The sequence below is a fragment of the Lucilia cuprina genome, chromosome 2 (assembly GCF_022045245.1).
Source record: "Lucilia cuprina isolate Lc7/37 chromosome 2, ASM2204524v1, whole genome shotgun sequence".
Lineage (NCBI taxonomy): Eukaryota > Metazoa > Arthropoda > Insecta > Diptera > Calliphoridae > Lucilia > Lucilia cuprina.
Window position 1 is genome coordinate 1,462,197 of NC_060950.1, and position 16,538 is coordinate 1,478,734.

At 27.5% G+C, this 16,538-nt stretch overlaps 2 protein-coding genes across 12 annotated transcripts in view; one reads left to right on the top strand and one right to left on the bottom strand.

Annotated features, from left to right (window-relative positions):
- Positions 1-236: 236 nt before the first annotated feature.
- Positions 237-7,208, top strand: LOC111683807 (equilibrative nucleoside transporter 1). Of its 2 annotated transcripts, none has more exons than XM_023445917.2 (6): positions 237-950; positions 5,568-5,871; positions 5,941-6,414; positions 6,499-6,584; positions 6,640-6,839; positions 6,895-7,208. In XM_023445917.2, exons 1-6 carry the CDS (start codon positions 621-623, stop codon positions 7,004-7,006), a joined length of 1,506 nt encoding a protein of 501 aa, XP_023301685.2. In that variant the 5' UTR covers positions 237-620; the 3' UTR covers positions 7,007-7,208. The 2 variants fall into 2 exon arrangements, with proteins under 2 accessions (XP_023301685.2, XP_046812395.1); XM_046956439.1 differs by lacking the exon at positions 237-950 and adding an exon at positions 1,035-1,074.
- A 2,021-nt stretch (positions 7,209-9,229) lies between these two features.
- LOC111683721 (1-phosphatidylinositol 4,5-bisphosphate phosphodiesterase classes I and II) overlaps positions 9,230-16,538 on the bottom strand; it is a 190,779-nt gene continuing 183,470 nt past the window's right edge. For 5 of the 10 annotated variants that reach the window (XM_046956432.1, XM_023445825.2, XM_046956429.1 and 2 more), the window contains exons 11-20: positions 16,073-16,215; positions 15,788-16,001; positions 15,571-15,728; positions 15,330-15,500; positions 15,071-15,271; positions 14,679-15,006; positions 13,969-14,425; positions 13,544-13,909; positions 13,332-13,476; positions 9,230-13,262 (exon numbers count right to left, since the gene is read on the bottom strand). In XM_046956432.1, the coding sequence (XP_046812388.1) occupies positions 12,996-13,262; positions 13,332-13,476; positions 13,544-13,909; positions 13,969-14,425; positions 14,679-15,006; positions 15,071-15,271; positions 15,330-15,500; positions 15,571-15,728; positions 15,788-16,001; positions 16,073-16,215 (2,450 nt within the window). In that variant the 3' untranslated portion in view covers positions 9,230-12,995. The remainder of the gene's footprint in view (positions 13,263-13,331; positions 13,477-13,543; positions 13,910-13,968; positions 14,426-14,678; positions 15,007-15,070; positions 15,272-15,329; positions 15,501-15,570; positions 15,729-15,787; positions 16,002-16,072; positions 16,216-16,538) is intronic. The other 5 variants (XM_046956434.1, XM_046956433.1, XM_046956436.1 and 2 more) reach the window with 5 other exon arrangements.

The window sequence follows — 16,538 nt, forward strand, 5'->3', positions numbered from 1 at the left end:
CCTTATTTTATAAAACGAAACTTTCGTTAACGTAAAAAATTTGTATGAAGAATACTGGGAAATTTTTGAAAATTTTAATATGAAAAATATAATTGATTTTCAAGTGGTTGTGTGTCAAAGGTAAACAAAATTCAATTTTGCGCGTTGCCGCTTCTACCGTTGCCGACGTTAAGAAATTTGGTAGGCGTTGTTCTCTGTATACAAGTGGTTGTTTTTATTATTGTTTTTCTTTTCATTCTTCTTCAGCTGTTTTGTGATAAAGTTTGTTCGTTTTTGTTTGTAGAGGAAATGCATTATTTCAATTGATATTTATTTTATTTAAACAAGTGCGAAAGTGAAATTATAAATCAAATTTAATGCCACATTAATGTTAATTGAAATCGAAAGAATACAAATTGTTTTAAAAATAAACGTGATAAGAAAAGTAATATTAAAGAAAAATAATTTATACGGGGCCTACAACAAAAACAAACATATGACGTAAAATTTATTAACGACGCAAAATATTATTACAAAAACAAAGGATTAAAACTATTTTATAAAACAAATGAAATTTTTATTAAGTTGAACAAAAAAGTATTCTGGGGGCGTTGTACCATTGAAAAACATATTGGATTATAATGCTCAAGTATGATACAATCAGTAACGACGATCGTGAGCCATTGGTCAGCAATGTGCTACAGTTCGCTGCAGAAGATGAAGAAGGAGACACAGACGATATTTATGCGGGCGGTTTCATAGATGAACAATCACAGCATGACAATGATAATTTTATGCCCACCACTCTTCCCCATCGTACTTATGATGATGATTTTCACAATATTGAATTGCAAAGTCATATTCAGATCTCAGATGCACCTGTTGATCATTGGAATTATACTTACGTTGTATTTTATTTACTAGGTATTGCAACTATGACACCATGGAACTTTTTTATAACGGCAGAAGATGTAAGTACATACACAAATTATACCAAAAGTTTAAAGCTATTTTCATTTTATTTGTGCTTGCATCATGTATACTACTAGTGGCTCCATGTCCGCTTTGCATGCCCTTAGCATTTGGATTCCACACGTAAATATCTATATATCCCTCAAATTTCGACTTAGCCGCTTGAGTGTAATGTATTGAAAATGAAAAAGTTACAGAGTTTGTCGATTACGTACAAACATTACTCTTTAATTTATATTGATAGGTAACGATTACAGGTATAACCAAAATTAGAAATTTAAGTATACAACTTATTAAACAGGGGCTTCCACCGTTTATCATTTTGCAGACACCTTGAGGAATTAATTTAATTACGCGAACTCCCATACCCATATTTTGATATGTACTTGATCTATATGATTATTCGTTCTAAAAATAGTAATGATTTTAAAATAAATATGTAAATTTTTGACAAGTCATAGGGTAAATGCACCTAATGTCGGCATCACCCAGTAGTCGGCATCTTTTACATAAAAATGTAAATAAATAAGAAAAGCTGTACAAATTTATTAAGGTTTGATCTATATTTCATAGAAAATATGGTCTTTTTGCTTTATGAAATGAGTAAATTTAAGTAGGATTACTAATTTCCTCTATATTTGACGTTTTTTAGTGACAGCTTTGCAGCATTTGTAGTACTGTCAGTTTTCTTAAAAAAAATTTAGTTTTAGTGCCACCTTAAACAAGTGAATATTTATATGAAATTAAATGATTTATTTGACAGAAATTGATTTAAATGAAAGAAAACAGTTGAAATATTTAATTTAAAGTGAAAAAGTTAGTTAAAAATATATTTTTTTGTAATTTTAATCGCTGCCGCCATTAGGAACACAATTTTTTATGAATTCTTATTGTCGGCATAGGGGTGCCGACTACTGGGTATTAAGTTCGATCATACGTATTCTATAGTCGGCACTCTAAAATTTATTATTTCTCTATAGAAAATTGGGTATATAACTATGAAAAATTTCTATATAACAATTTTCTCTTCAAAAATTATATGTATAACAGTTATTTTTGTAAAAAAAAATTTATGTATAACACTTCTCTATAAAAATTTATGTATATTACAATTTCCTCTATAGAAAATTGATTGTACAACATTTGTTTCTATAGAGAATTATGTGTATACAATTTTTTTCTATAGAAAATTTTATGTATAACAATTTTTGATACAAAAAATTATGTGTATATCAGTTTTCTCTATGAAAAATTGTGTGTATACCCTTTTTTTCTATAGAAAATTACTTCTATAATAGCTTTTTCTACAGAAGATTACAATTTTTTACTACAGAATATAATTTTCTATACAAAAAATATGTGTATAATAGTTTTTTCTATTAAAAATTTTGCATATTGAAATTTTTTCTAACAAAATTGCTTCTTAACTGTGTTTTTACAAAAAAATTATGAGTATAACATTTTTTTTCTATAGAAAATTCCTAGTATGACAATTTTTCTATAGAAAAGTGTTCTTATTATAATATCCTCTATGAAACTTATGTTAAATTTTTTCCTATAGGAAATTGCATATTTTTATAAAAGATTTTCTTTAAAAAACAGTACATATAACACTTTTCCCTATAAAAAATTACTTTTTTCTCTAACAAAAAATATAATATTGTACAGAAAATTGCATGTATAACTCTTTTTCTATAGAAAAAAATGTTATTATGTATACTTATTACAATTATAATTATGTTCATAACATATTTTTCTACAGAAAAAACGATATTATTACAGTTATTTCTATAGAAAAAATTTAATTAAATATTTTCTTTGGAAAATTGTGTATATATCACTTTTTTCTATAAATAAATATGCTTTTTTCAAACAAAAAATCTACTGCCGACTATAGGGACATTTTTTGTCGAACTTAGGAACACTGGTGCCGACTATTGGAAAATGTGGAGTTTTTAACAAAATTTACAAATTACTAAAAATTAGTTATTTGTTTTTCAAAAAAGTTAAATAGATCTAAAACTTAACTAAACACATAATTGAAATAACTAAAAATCATCGTAATAACATTTACCGACTCTTTAGGGGGATAGTTTGAAAAAGAGAAAAAAGTTAAACTGCCGACTATTGGTACATTTACCCTATCAAATATCAATAGATTATGTAATGTTATTTGCTAAATTTTTCGACAAAATTAATTTGTATACACCTGTAGAAAGAAAAGTCTAATCTTGGTGTCGGAAATATATTATTTTAGTCCTTTCAAACGATAATATATTTTCTTTTTTGTTTTTGTCAAATTTAAATCTGTGATAAAAACCAAAATGCTCACGGTCAATTCAACACAAATATTACATAATACTTTGATACTATTATCTAAAGTTCCTTTGTTTGTCATTGCAGACACCCTGGAATGTTACTACAAACCACTAAGGTCTCCCATTGGGAACCGTTGCCCTAATCTACTATAAACATTATATAAATATCGGGCAATAAAATATTCCATTATTATATAGAGATTATTATTTGCATTGTTCAAGATGAATTAATTACATACATACGTATGTATGTACATGTTTTTGTTTATGCATTATATATTTTTGTCTTCGCATAATGAGGCTAAATATTGCACTATCAATTGCAGTTTATTAAATTCCAGTTCTTTATTCATTGTTATTTTTATTCTTTGTCATTTCTCTAATGCATGAATGAAAATGAATTTGTCATAATATTTGCACTATCACCAATTGTTTATTATTAAGAAAACATTTCATTTGACCTAGTTAGAAGATCTGCACTTTAAATAAAAACCTTTTTTATAATTTATGTGGAACATCTGAGCCTGAAGTTTTATGTTCTCATACATAATTTAAATGAAAAAAGTACAAATATATGTAAATAATTGTTTTATTGCAAATTATTTAAATAGTACTTACTCCCTCATTCCATTATTTACACCAAACAGCATTATTTATTTAATTGTTGTTCTTATCATTTTGTTTTGTTTTCTTTGTTTTTAAAAATGCTTCCATATAAATAAATACATATACACAAATTTTAAAAATTGGATCAAGTTTAATATCATAGAAAAATAAATAGAAGTGTTACTGAGAGTAAGAAATATTACTCTCTTACATGTACAGGTTCTGTGTGAATTTAATACAATTGTATGAGTATTTTTATTTTTGTTTACATAAAATAACAAAAATATGAAAGTACAAAATGTATCCGAATACATCATACCCTACCACATTGCGAGTAAGTAGCAATAAGTTATTTAGTATTTTTTAATGTAGAAGTTATATTCAAGAGATTGATGTTTGCTTAATTAATGAATGTACTACTCATTATAACAATATGTAGTCAAAATTTCGTATATATAAAATTTGTTGAGCCTAATTTTATAAATACCCTATTCTTGTATAGCATGTACCGCTTACAAAAAAAGTTCAATAGGCTAATTTATGGACGGATTACATCATTACATCGACGCAGGTGTTACAAACTTTAAGACATAAACAAAATTCCGTTCCCATTAGTGTGGTGTAGGGTGTATTTTGACTGCATTTGGGCTGCTTTGAAATTAACAATAATCGTTCATATCAAGCGTTAATTTTAGCATTAGCACAATTGCTTTGGCAAAATAGCCCCTGCTGCTGCAATAAACACTGCTAAAAGTTATGTTTTTCCTATAAAAATTATTGAAAACATTTTCAGAAAAAAACAAATTTTTCAATCGTTTTTATCTTTTTAATATAATTTTTAAGTGTCAATATTGACTCAACCCAGCAAACACAAAGAGTTTATTTAAAATTAAGAATAATTTTTAACGAAGATGTTTCTTACATTGGTCAACTGATATTGAATAAAAATGGCTAATTCAAAACATTATTTCATAAAATATCGAAATATAATGTCAAACAAAAATATAAAAACTTTTTAAACGAAAGAGTTTGTGTTTGTTGGGTTACATATTTTTCAACTAATACATTCTCACGACTTAGGTTTTTGACAGCAGACTTAGGTTTTGTCATTCTCAGTTTCAGTTCTATGTATACCTTTTCTATGTTTAATATTATCTGTTTTAGAATGAGTAAAGATAATCACACTAAAAATTATATTTATTCTGAAATTTTTATTCGAAATTTGTTTTTTATTATTTTTTTGTGGTAGAAAATAAATATGCGTAACCGGTAACCGGAAAGAAATAAAATAAGATTTATTTTGACATTTTCTTTTTATTGAGGGAAGTAATTATAATTTCTCAAGGCTTGGTATTTACGTTGGTGCTGATATTCCTTAAATCTCTTTAGTCGAAGTGCTAGTCGCAGTATAAAGATAATTGCAATAAAAACTAGTAGATGTATAGTATTATATATACATTCGTACATACATATACGATATATACATAATTAGTAAGATTTCTCTATTACAACATTTGAGAATAATATTAATCATTTAAATATATTTATGACTCATTAAATGCATTCATTTCGTGGTAATATTTTAATAAATTATTTTATATATTCCATCATAATTTTACACGCTTTAAATAATAATTTAAAGGTAGATATCAAAATTCATTAATGATTTTGTTTTCTCTCACCTAAACGCAGTATTGGATGTTCAAATTTCGTAATACCACATTAAATGACACGACTGATACGAGTCCCGATCTGACGCCAATGCAAAAAAGTTTTGCCTGTGATTTAACTTTAACCGCCTCCATTTCTGGCACTACTTTTTTAATACTTAATGCGATCTATGGCCAAAAAGTTTCTTTGCGTTTGAAAATGTTGGGAACATTACTTGTAATACTCTTAATATTTATAATAACAACAGCATTTGTAGAAGTAAACACGGACAAATGGCAAGAACAATTTTTTCTAATAACGCTCTTCACAGTGGTGATAATAAATAGTGAGTATACTTAGTTATGAAATAAAAAAGCAAAGAGTAAAATAATTAACAAAATCTTTTTGTGTAAAGTTTGTTCTGCTACCATGTCTGGTGGTATTTTTGGTATTGCTGGATTATTTCCCTCCGAATACATGACGGCTGTGGTTAGTGGGCAAGCTTTGGGTGGTATTTTTACAGCTCTAACATTCCTGGTCGTTTTAACTTTTGGAGCTGCTCCAAATGTAACCGCATTTATTTATTTCATTATTGGCAGTGTTCTTATCCTGATCAACATAATTTGCTATGGCATTTTGGAAAGAAATGATTTCTTCAAATATTATGTTGAGGGCGGGGATAAATTTAAAATTATCTACGATAATCCCACTCATAGTCGCATGGTTGATCGAGGCATACCATTGGATCCGAATGTTAACGAAGTTTTTAGTAAAATTTATGTTCACGCTGTAACTATTTGTTTACTTTATTCTACGACACTTTCTGTCTACCCATCCGTAACAATACTCATGCAATCGGAGAATTATGGTCAGGGCAAAGCTTGGAACGGTAGGTTTTTACAACTATTTAATTTAATGTTGTAAATGATAAATATACAAACATTTATACAAATAATAAATAAATTATTTTCAGATATTTACTATATGCCTGTTGTCAATTATTTGTTCTTTAATTCTGGTGACTATTTCGGTCGTATTATTTGTGGTCTTTTTGAAAGAGTGAGTTTACTGGAGATTAAAAAGTAAAATTTAATTAGTAAAACTTTTTTTCTAGCCCCGCAAAAACGTTCATACTGTTCTAATGATGGTGGTCTTACGTGTGCTCTATATACCATTTTTATTGTGTTCCAACACAAATTTACACAATTTTATGCCGACACTTGTTCATTCAGATGTGGCATTTATAATAATGATTATAACGTTTGCTTTAAGCAATGGCTATATCACAAATATTCTTTTAATAATGGCTCCCAGGTATGTGTGTTAGTTGCAATAGAAATAAGCAACAATTTCAACTATTATTTTACAGGTGTGTAAAGCAGCATGAAAAAGAAATGGCATCTTCGATTATGGCGGCTTCTCTAAGTTGTGGTTTAGCCTTAGGTTCAATGTTGAGCATGATTTTTGTCCAAATGCTTTAAATTCAATAAATGGAGTTCATCAGCAGGGTGCCTTGGCTTCGAGATTTTAAACATATGGAGTCTAAATACGAAACAGAACAACGATTTATTGCCATTTTAAATATTATTAAACAATTTCTTTCTTAATGTTAATTTTCTGTCATGTTTTCTATACATATCATAAATCATTAATATTTTTTATTCATTTTAATGTAGTAGATTTTTGTATGTTTTTATTTTGTTTTATTAAATTTAGATTTTAAGACTGTTTATATAATTTTACTATCATTTAACATTTATTGCTAATAAATAAGAAATAAATTTTTGATTGAAAACACTTATAAACAAATTAAGTTGTTTCGTATTTCTTTTTATATTATAAATACATTTTAATAGATTTTAAGTGTGGTATTTTTACTAATTATTTAATAACAACATCAAATTTGTAAAGTACATTTTGTAATTTACACACACTATATATATGTATTAAATACCGATGTAGTGACCTTACAAATAAAAGTATAATAATTTTGTCTGTGATATCAGTGATTAGAGTTTTCGTTCATGTGGTGGTGTTCATTTGGTAAAGCTAAATTTACAAATACATACATACATTAATATATATTAAAAATTAGTTCAATTTAAAACTGAATTCACACGGTGTCATATTCATTGCCAACAACTTACTGTTAATTAAAGATATACTATCTTTCCTTTACAAAAAAGTTAGCAGAAAGTTGTTTAGAAGCTTGTTTTCATTATGAATAAGGCCGATAATTTTTGATAAAACACGATTATTATTGATTAAATCTATTCCAATTAATTTTTATATCCAAATTGGTATTTTTATTCCTCTTAGCTATGAACTTGTCTATTGTTTAAATGTAAGATTATATGGAATGAGCTACATACATGTCTATAAAAACTTGTGAATAAAAGTTTTAATCGTAGTATTTTTTAATTTTAAGGAGGATTTCTAAATCAAGGCACAGTCTAATACTAAAAAAACATATAACATCAACAATTTATAGGTGAATATTTTATTTTTTCAAATATTACTATACAACATCTATTTATATAACACCAACAATATTAATACATAAATTACTTTTATTAATGGTACAAATATTTATGCAAAGAATAGGTAGATCAAAATCGTTGAAATAAATTGATAATAATAATCGTTGTATTGAACTGAACCAGGAAAAAGTAAAAACATATTAGTTTTAGGTTGAGTCCAATGAATTTTGTTCGAACTTGTCGGAAATCGGAAGTAGTTGAAAGTTGTTTAAGAAAATACGTCATTTATTACTCCATAGATTTTCGTATATGAATGAGTGATTATTAATTTTTTTGTAAATATTAAAAGATTTAAAACGAAATTTTCCCATTTTTTACCCTGGGTATAGAGGGTTTGTGCTGATGTTTGTAACATACAAAACTATTGGTTAAAGTATACCAATCTGCTTAAATAACTTTGTAGTAGATGTAACATGATCTACCAACATTTATAAGGATAGGCCCATATTCACCCCTACTTTCTATGAGCCCTCTTGAAAAAATCAGTTTTTTGTCAAAAATAAGTACAAGTATTCTGGAATAAAGTTAAAAAACAAATCAAATGCTTTATATTATTAATAATTCAATTTTTAACATACTGACTGGTGTAGGGTATCATATGGTTGGCTATGCCCGACTATACTTGTATACTTGTTTTATTTTTTGTTACGAAAAATATATAAAATTTTATATCTACCTATCTCATCAGCAACAGTACTTTAATTCTTTGCTCAGAATTCGTGAATCTTTTTAGTCTGTATGATTTTAATTCGCAAAAAAAGTAAATAAAAAAGATATTAATTATCATAAAGTATCAATAGATTTAACATTTAATTGGATAATGGAAATCGATTAAATTTTGCAAAATTACTCGTTATATAAAATTCGGCCTTACCGAATATAATATCAATAGTGAAGTTTGCAATAATTATTACAACAACTTGCTACGAGATTAAAAAAACTACACATTGAACACTTAGATATTTATCGATATATAAAAAATAAAAATTCGTCAAAAACTTAAAACACACAAAGAAATATACACACATTAATATATATGACAGTTTTTTTTTGTCAAATCATGCAATTTGAGAAAAACTATTGTAGACATAAATTTGTTTAAACATATATTTAAGACTTTTTTTATTGCTTTTAAAATTTACTTCTAAAGTTATTATTATACCACCAATTTCTAATACTAAATCTGTAACTTATTCAATAAATTTTTATAATCCAGTATTTCGCCATACATATTTCTATCGTAAATTTATTATTTTTTTTTATTCAGTTTAATTTTATGTAAAAATCATTATGAATAGATTTTAATCTAAAATTAAAAAACTCAAATAGATTTTAACGTTTTCAAATTCATTCTAAATTTGATGAATTCCTTCTAACGCTTTCGATATACAAACCCGTTGAACAAATACAAACTTAACTTCAAAATTAATTATCAAAAAAAAAAAATAAGTGCAAATTCGTCTCGACCCTTACACTTTTATTTAAAATGGAATTTGATAACGTTATATATATAATTTAATGCTTTTATTTAATATCTTCTAATATAATATTGTTAAAGAATTTATTTATTATTTTGCTTTTATGAATTACAACATCTAAGGTGGTTTGCCGTCCAGAGAATGATAAGTAGTTTACAGATTTGTTGCTTAATTAATTATCCTTAGTGATCAGTGCTCTATTTGCTAAGGATATATTTAGTAGATGCTAGGGATGCTCTAAAAATCGTATTTGTATTTGTATAATTTTATTTAATATTATCATCAAGGTTCGTTAGAGATAAAACCTATATAAAATGCATTAAAAAATGTGGTTTCCGTTATGATTGTCTTGCATATGGATATTAATTAAAAAATGTTAAAATACTAAAAGAAATTGTAAAAAACAGTCTTTGGGATTTTGTAGATTTGAAGTACAATCGAATGCTGGTGTTGTAAAAATATAGACTTTGTTGTAGTAGATTAGAGTAAAAAGTATTTGAAAGTAGGATTTAAATATATAAATAGAATAATAGAGTAAAAGAGTTTTTATATAGATTGTGTTGAAAACATTTATTTAAAAAATAAACAAAACATTATTACATAGAAAAGCGAACTAAAAAATTATAAATAAATAAATCTTAACAATTAATCACACACACTTAAAAAAGTATAGTTACAATAATATGTATAATCACAAAAATTCTTAACAATATTTGTGCTTATTACTGTTGTTTGTTGTGTTTTTGAATTTGAAAACACTTGGCATGCATGACATTGATTACAACTAAAAAGTAACTTTTAAACTAAATATCATTAAAAGTTGTACACAACATAGTTAATTTAGGAGTTTGAGAAAAAAGACTCTGGAACTTGACAGATCTATATAAATAGTTACTGAGTTATTAATATTAATTTTACAGGATATATGATTATATTTTTTGCAGTTACTGTTAACGTAAGGATTAATTTTTAATTAGGAAATTCTGTCTAGAATATGGTCGAATTTAAGGGTTTTACGCTTTTCAAACTTATTTTGATTTTTCTTTTAATGTTTTTTTAACACTATTACTGTTTTAAAAACAAAAATATTAAGTTTTTGTTTTACACAAAACAATATGCAACCCTGATCAGCTACTACAGTATGTAACTTGTTAAATGACTTTTAATAATAAGAATTTGATGTATAAATTAATAATAAATATAAAAAATACACTATTTTTTGACAGTAGCCTATAACACAATGTCGCGTACAACGCGTGTTGTGTATTTCCACCTTTTATGTCCGTGTTTGGTTAATAAAGACTGACTGAGAAAATAATTAGCACACTTTGTAGTTTAAAACACAGAAACGTCTGCCTAATGCGAAAACTAGTTTCTGTGATGTAGTTTCTGTAATGTAAATTACATACATGTTTGTTTTACGCATTATTATGAACAGCTGCTAATCTATATATAATTATATTCAACTCATGAGAAACCTTTATATTAATTTGAATCATATACTCTAAGATCACGAATGTGTACAGGTTGGAAGATCAATCACATACAAAATCAGGATCTAAGAGAAAAACGATAAAATTTGCTGTAGAAAATGTTTCGGAAAAGTAAAGTTTACAATTAAATAAAAGTTACACAGTCTCCAGTCTTTCATTTTGTTCTCCTGTGTATAGCAAAAGTATGTCAATACTTAATGTACGTAATACATAAACATACATCTTCAACTAAAAATTAAATAAATTAATATATAACAACAACATAGATTTTTTTACAATTAAACACATTTTTTCAACTTAAAATACTTTATATAGTTTAATATATAATTTTATAATTGAACAAAAATTAAAAAAAATGCTTTTTTGATCAAAAATGTACAAGGGAAGCTTCATCGTCTAGTTAATCTGAGATTCTGTTTTTGGAAATGAGACTAGTTTGTTTTAATTTTTTATATATTTTTTGTTGTGTTAAATAATATAAAGTGAAGGGCTTACTGCAGGAACGTTATTAGATACAATAAGTCGAAAAATAATCTTTTATTTCGAAAACACTAAAAATTCAAGAAATTCATGTACACATACTTATCATGTTATTTTAGTTTTGTAGTTTACTAAGCCCTTCAAGTTTGAATACAAAATAACAATCAACTTATATCAGATTTGTTTGTTTTTAAAATTTCCTAAAAATAAATACAATCAAAATTTTTTTAAATTATTTTTCATCTTAGTATAAACATTAAATGTTTTCTTAAGGCCCATTATTCTATGTCAAGATTGTCTTTATTAACTCCAAAAGATAATCCGGACATTAGAAAAATGGACACTAATCTTTAAAATTGTTATTGTTACTTTTCAAAAAATAGTGTTTTTCATTCATGTGTTATTTCTCCACTTAATACTAATACATAATAATTTTAACAATAAGGTAACAAATTTTGGAAATTACAGATACATATGAGTACGTACATTATTTCTTATTTAAAGTACAAAATTTATTAATTTTTAATAATTTTTGCTTAAAAAAATTAATAAATTTTTAACTTGTTTTTTATGATTTTCTGTTTTAGCAGCTTTATCAAAATTTTGGTAAAATCTTTATTTCTGCATGTAAAATTTTATATTTCTAAAACCTTCATAAAAGCTACTCAACCCTTTTTCTAATTCAACTACTTATACCAATTACTTTACACCAAAAATGTAAACGTTTTTGAAGGTTTAGAAGTAATTTTTAATTAAAATGTGTATATGTAATAAATATGTAACCGATAAATTTTTAAAACAAAAAGGTACATCTTGTATTTATTTTATTACGAATTGGACTAATACCCCGTTTACCCGATGTAATTATTCGTCATTAACTGTCTTATTCATCAATCAAGCCCCCAATTACGAACTGAATTACATGAGTTGTCATACAAAATTTAGCTGCGAATCACACAGCAGTACGTAATATAATATGTGTCATAGAAACGGGTTAATTAGTTTTTGTAATTCAGAAGCCGAATCAAGTAACTCACCTCTTAGTGTGAACCTGGTATATAATAGAGAAAATATATTCTTATATCAAAAACTACATTTTCAAAAAATTCTTATTAATCATTTTTAGAATTTATTCCCCTAAAATGTGATTTTTTTTAAAAACCAAAGAGAATTCTTTCATATTAGTTACATAATGATAAACCGTTTTTTATTAAGTCTTAGATTAGAGATCGATATGAACCCGTTGTTACATCCTTGGTGTAAAGTAACTTATTTACGGTTAGTTTTCTACTTATTTATAAAATAATTTTGACTATAATTAACTTTTTTCTATTTCTAAAATAAATTTTACAATTAACTTTCCACCATTTAATGTTTTCGTCGTTTTTTTTTCTTTTCACAACAATAAATACTGTTTTTAATTAGTTTATATTTAAAATTACGTTAAAACTTGTTTGTTTTACTATCTTAATGTTTATTTTAGCATTTATGTGGCAATACCACAGTCGTTGCTGAGGCAGAACAAGCCGCCGTACTATTAGATATACTGCTATTTGAACGGGCAGGTGATAATGCTAATTTATTAGAAGACGAACCAACATCCAAGGAAAGATGATGGTGATGATCATTACTTAAAGAAGAAGAAGTACAAGTGGAGGTGGCAGAGGTATTTTGAAAAAGTACCAAGAAACCGTTAGTGGTGACACAAGTGCGAGATTCACATTCTTTATCAACTATTTGGCGGGCCTGAAAGTATAAATTATTCAATTATCTTTAAGGGTAAGTTTAATGTTGCATTATTTTTAGCAATTATACCATTGTCTTATGTTCCATTAAGTTGTTTTTAACTATATCATGTTGTTTTCGTAAATCCTCGTGGCGTTGTTTATATACATCCATTAACCGAGTGCGTTCGGCTACACCACGTTCAACCACAGATCTTCTTACTTCCCGCTTCATTCTTTTTAAAATAAAAAATGATCGTTAACTTTTTTTAAAAATTTTAATATTTTGTTTCATCAACTCACCTTACAAATTCATCTTTGTCTTTGTGAACCAATGCCAAATTTTTTACCTCTACTTTTCTGGCTTCTCGCAGTTGATGCATCACTTCATTATTTACCTTATCTAGAGAAGATTTTAGAAGCTTAAGTTGACTGTCCTGAGATGCCTGCAAGACCTTTTCAGCTGTAGCATAAATTGCCTCATGGTATTTTTTCTGCAACTCTCGATATTGCTGACTATACTGTCTGCATGAATTCAGCAATCTTTCGTCTACCGTACCCTCTAAACTTTGCATTGTATCTCCGGAACATTCCTCTTGATTTTCTCCCAAATCTATGGCACAGGGTGGAACTTCGGTTGTCGATTCTCTGTGGACAAATAAACAATTTCTGTTCTTAAAGTAAAGGTCTGTAAAGTAATCATATAGTTAATAAGGTTTTTAACTTACAGGTTTTTATTGCTTAGACGCTTCACCAGTTTATTGGTTATAGCAAACTTAGTCTTTTTACTGCTGTCCATAGGACTTAACTTGGACCCACAAATCTTAACTTTTTCTTTATCGTGTTTCTTTCGTAAAGATTCCAATTTCTTTTCCATTTCTAAGCGTTTTTCGCGCACCGTCTTATGTTCTAATATTTTTTCCAATGGTTCAGCTGCCAATGATTCTACGTCAAACTGGGATGACTCAATTTGCCTGACAGATGTTGGAACCGTCGAATCAAGAGAATGTTGATGCTGTATGCTCTGCATTGTGGCACTAGCTGAATCAGCCGTATCTCTAGCATTCGAGATTTCTACACTCATTGTAGCGGACGCTGTTATGCTAGACCTATGTTTTGGACTTATAGTATTCGATTCTACCGGTTTCAATTCTTTCTTCTGTCCACCTACTTGAACAAAAACAACTATCGTTGATGAAAATTGCAAATTGTGTGAATTGAGGAATCGTGTCACATTTATTTGTTTCGGTTTAAAGGTATTTTAAGTGGTTATGGTTATCCGGTGTTGTAATGTTTTTGTGTGTGGAGACCAGGGCGTGTAGGGTAATAATAGTGTTGTGATTTTAAATCAATGTATCAATGTTTTAATTGTTGAAATAATAAAAAATAAATTAAAATAAATAATAATCATTATTTCAAAACACTAGAAAAAACTTACATGAATTTGTTATATCTTCTTCAGTTATAGGTTCCGTATCTTCTTGTAAAACCGCCAATTGTTTGTCACGTTTTTCAAGCTCATTTTGATATTTAATAGGATTTGCCAAAGCTTCAGCGAATATAGCTATGTCATCGGGAACATAATCTTTTACTACTATGCATAAAAACAGCGATGTTAAGGGTAAAGCTTGACCCATTTCTGTGCGCAAACTAAGGTGGCGATATCCAGGACGCAAACCTATGACTGGTAAAACTCGATGTCCAATAAATTTACCATTTTCCTCATAAGCTGCTATACGTATGCTAGCCAAAGCTGGTAAAACTACCTGTAACAAAATGTTGTATTGTTAATACTTTATTTATCATTTAAAAGTCGATTGTTTTACGAACCTTTTTAAAAACGAAAGGTTCTTCATCGTATATGGGGTTTATACCATTGTCACGGACAATTTTAGTACGAAATTTTTTTCGTACTGTATCAGCTGGTAAACCAAACATATCGACTTCCACATAAGTACCAACTCTTTTATCGGAAAGAAATTGTCCCGATAGAACAGTTATAGAAACAGATCCAGCTATAATACCATCAACCTAAAAATTTCATCTTTTATATCAAAAGTTCTATCAGAATGACATTTTAAATGCGTACCGTGCTTTCCGCAAATGGATCTAGACGGCGATCTGTTCTTCTCATAAATTCTGGTTTTAGTAAGTAACCACATCTGCCATTATATTCGAATATTCCTAAATTAAGCTGCATTGCCAAGTCTAATGTTTGAAAATTTAAAGCAACCAATTGACAACCGGCATTCCAAAATAGCTAAAAGCAAGTTTTAATACCAGAGTTCTATAAAAATAAAATACTTTTTTAAATATATATAAATTCATACCTGTGGCATAAAATTAGAACTATCAAAACGTGTTCCCGCTGGATACACTCTGGACAATTGATGTTTGTTGTAGTTCACAAATTCTATGGGTCTTTCTTTTAATAAAGTGGTAGCCTGTTTTTCATCAAACGAGGACATTTCATAATTACGATTTTTCTCTATAACAATATTTTAATTTAGATAAAAAACTAATTTTATTAAACGAACTATAACATACTTTCAGCATTTTCAAATGAGCTAAAATGTATGGGTTGCACATAATTTACTAGAGCTGATATTTCGGCTCCCGCTTCTGTTTCTTTTTGGGCCTTTTCTGGTGGCGGTTCATTGCCACTAGGTAAAATTGGAGTAGTATTAGGTAGAGATTCATCATCGCTTGAGCTGTCGGTATCTGAAGAGCCAGTACTATCTTTTGAACTTTGTCGTAATTGCTAAAATAGACGCAATGAAATTATTTCATTGTTATCCATCTCTGCTATATTTTGAGATTTTCTGTACAAACCTGTAATGGTGGTGCATGATTACTACCATTGCCAATATCGCCATTTGTAGTTGCTGTTGTATTACCATCTTCTTGTATTGAAACCTGTGGTTGCATATTCAGTAATGAGGGTGCAATTGATGCAACTTTATTAGTGGCATCCACTGGAAAATTAATTATATAAATATGAGATATGAGAATAAAAATCGCATCTTCTATTAGAACTAATATTCATCTCATTCATCTCAACTAATATTCAGTTCATTTAATTTTAATGATGTTTTTATGTAATTTTATAAAACTGGGTCATTTTAATATTAGAAAAAATATCGTAAAATTTGAATTTGAATAACAGAATATAATTTTTTGCAAACTTAAAATACAAATACAGCTCTAAAGGGTGGATGAGCAAAATTCGGAACCAATTTTTTGGCAAGCATTTAGAGGTTCAATACTATAGAAATCTCAGAAGGAACCAGATGAAGAA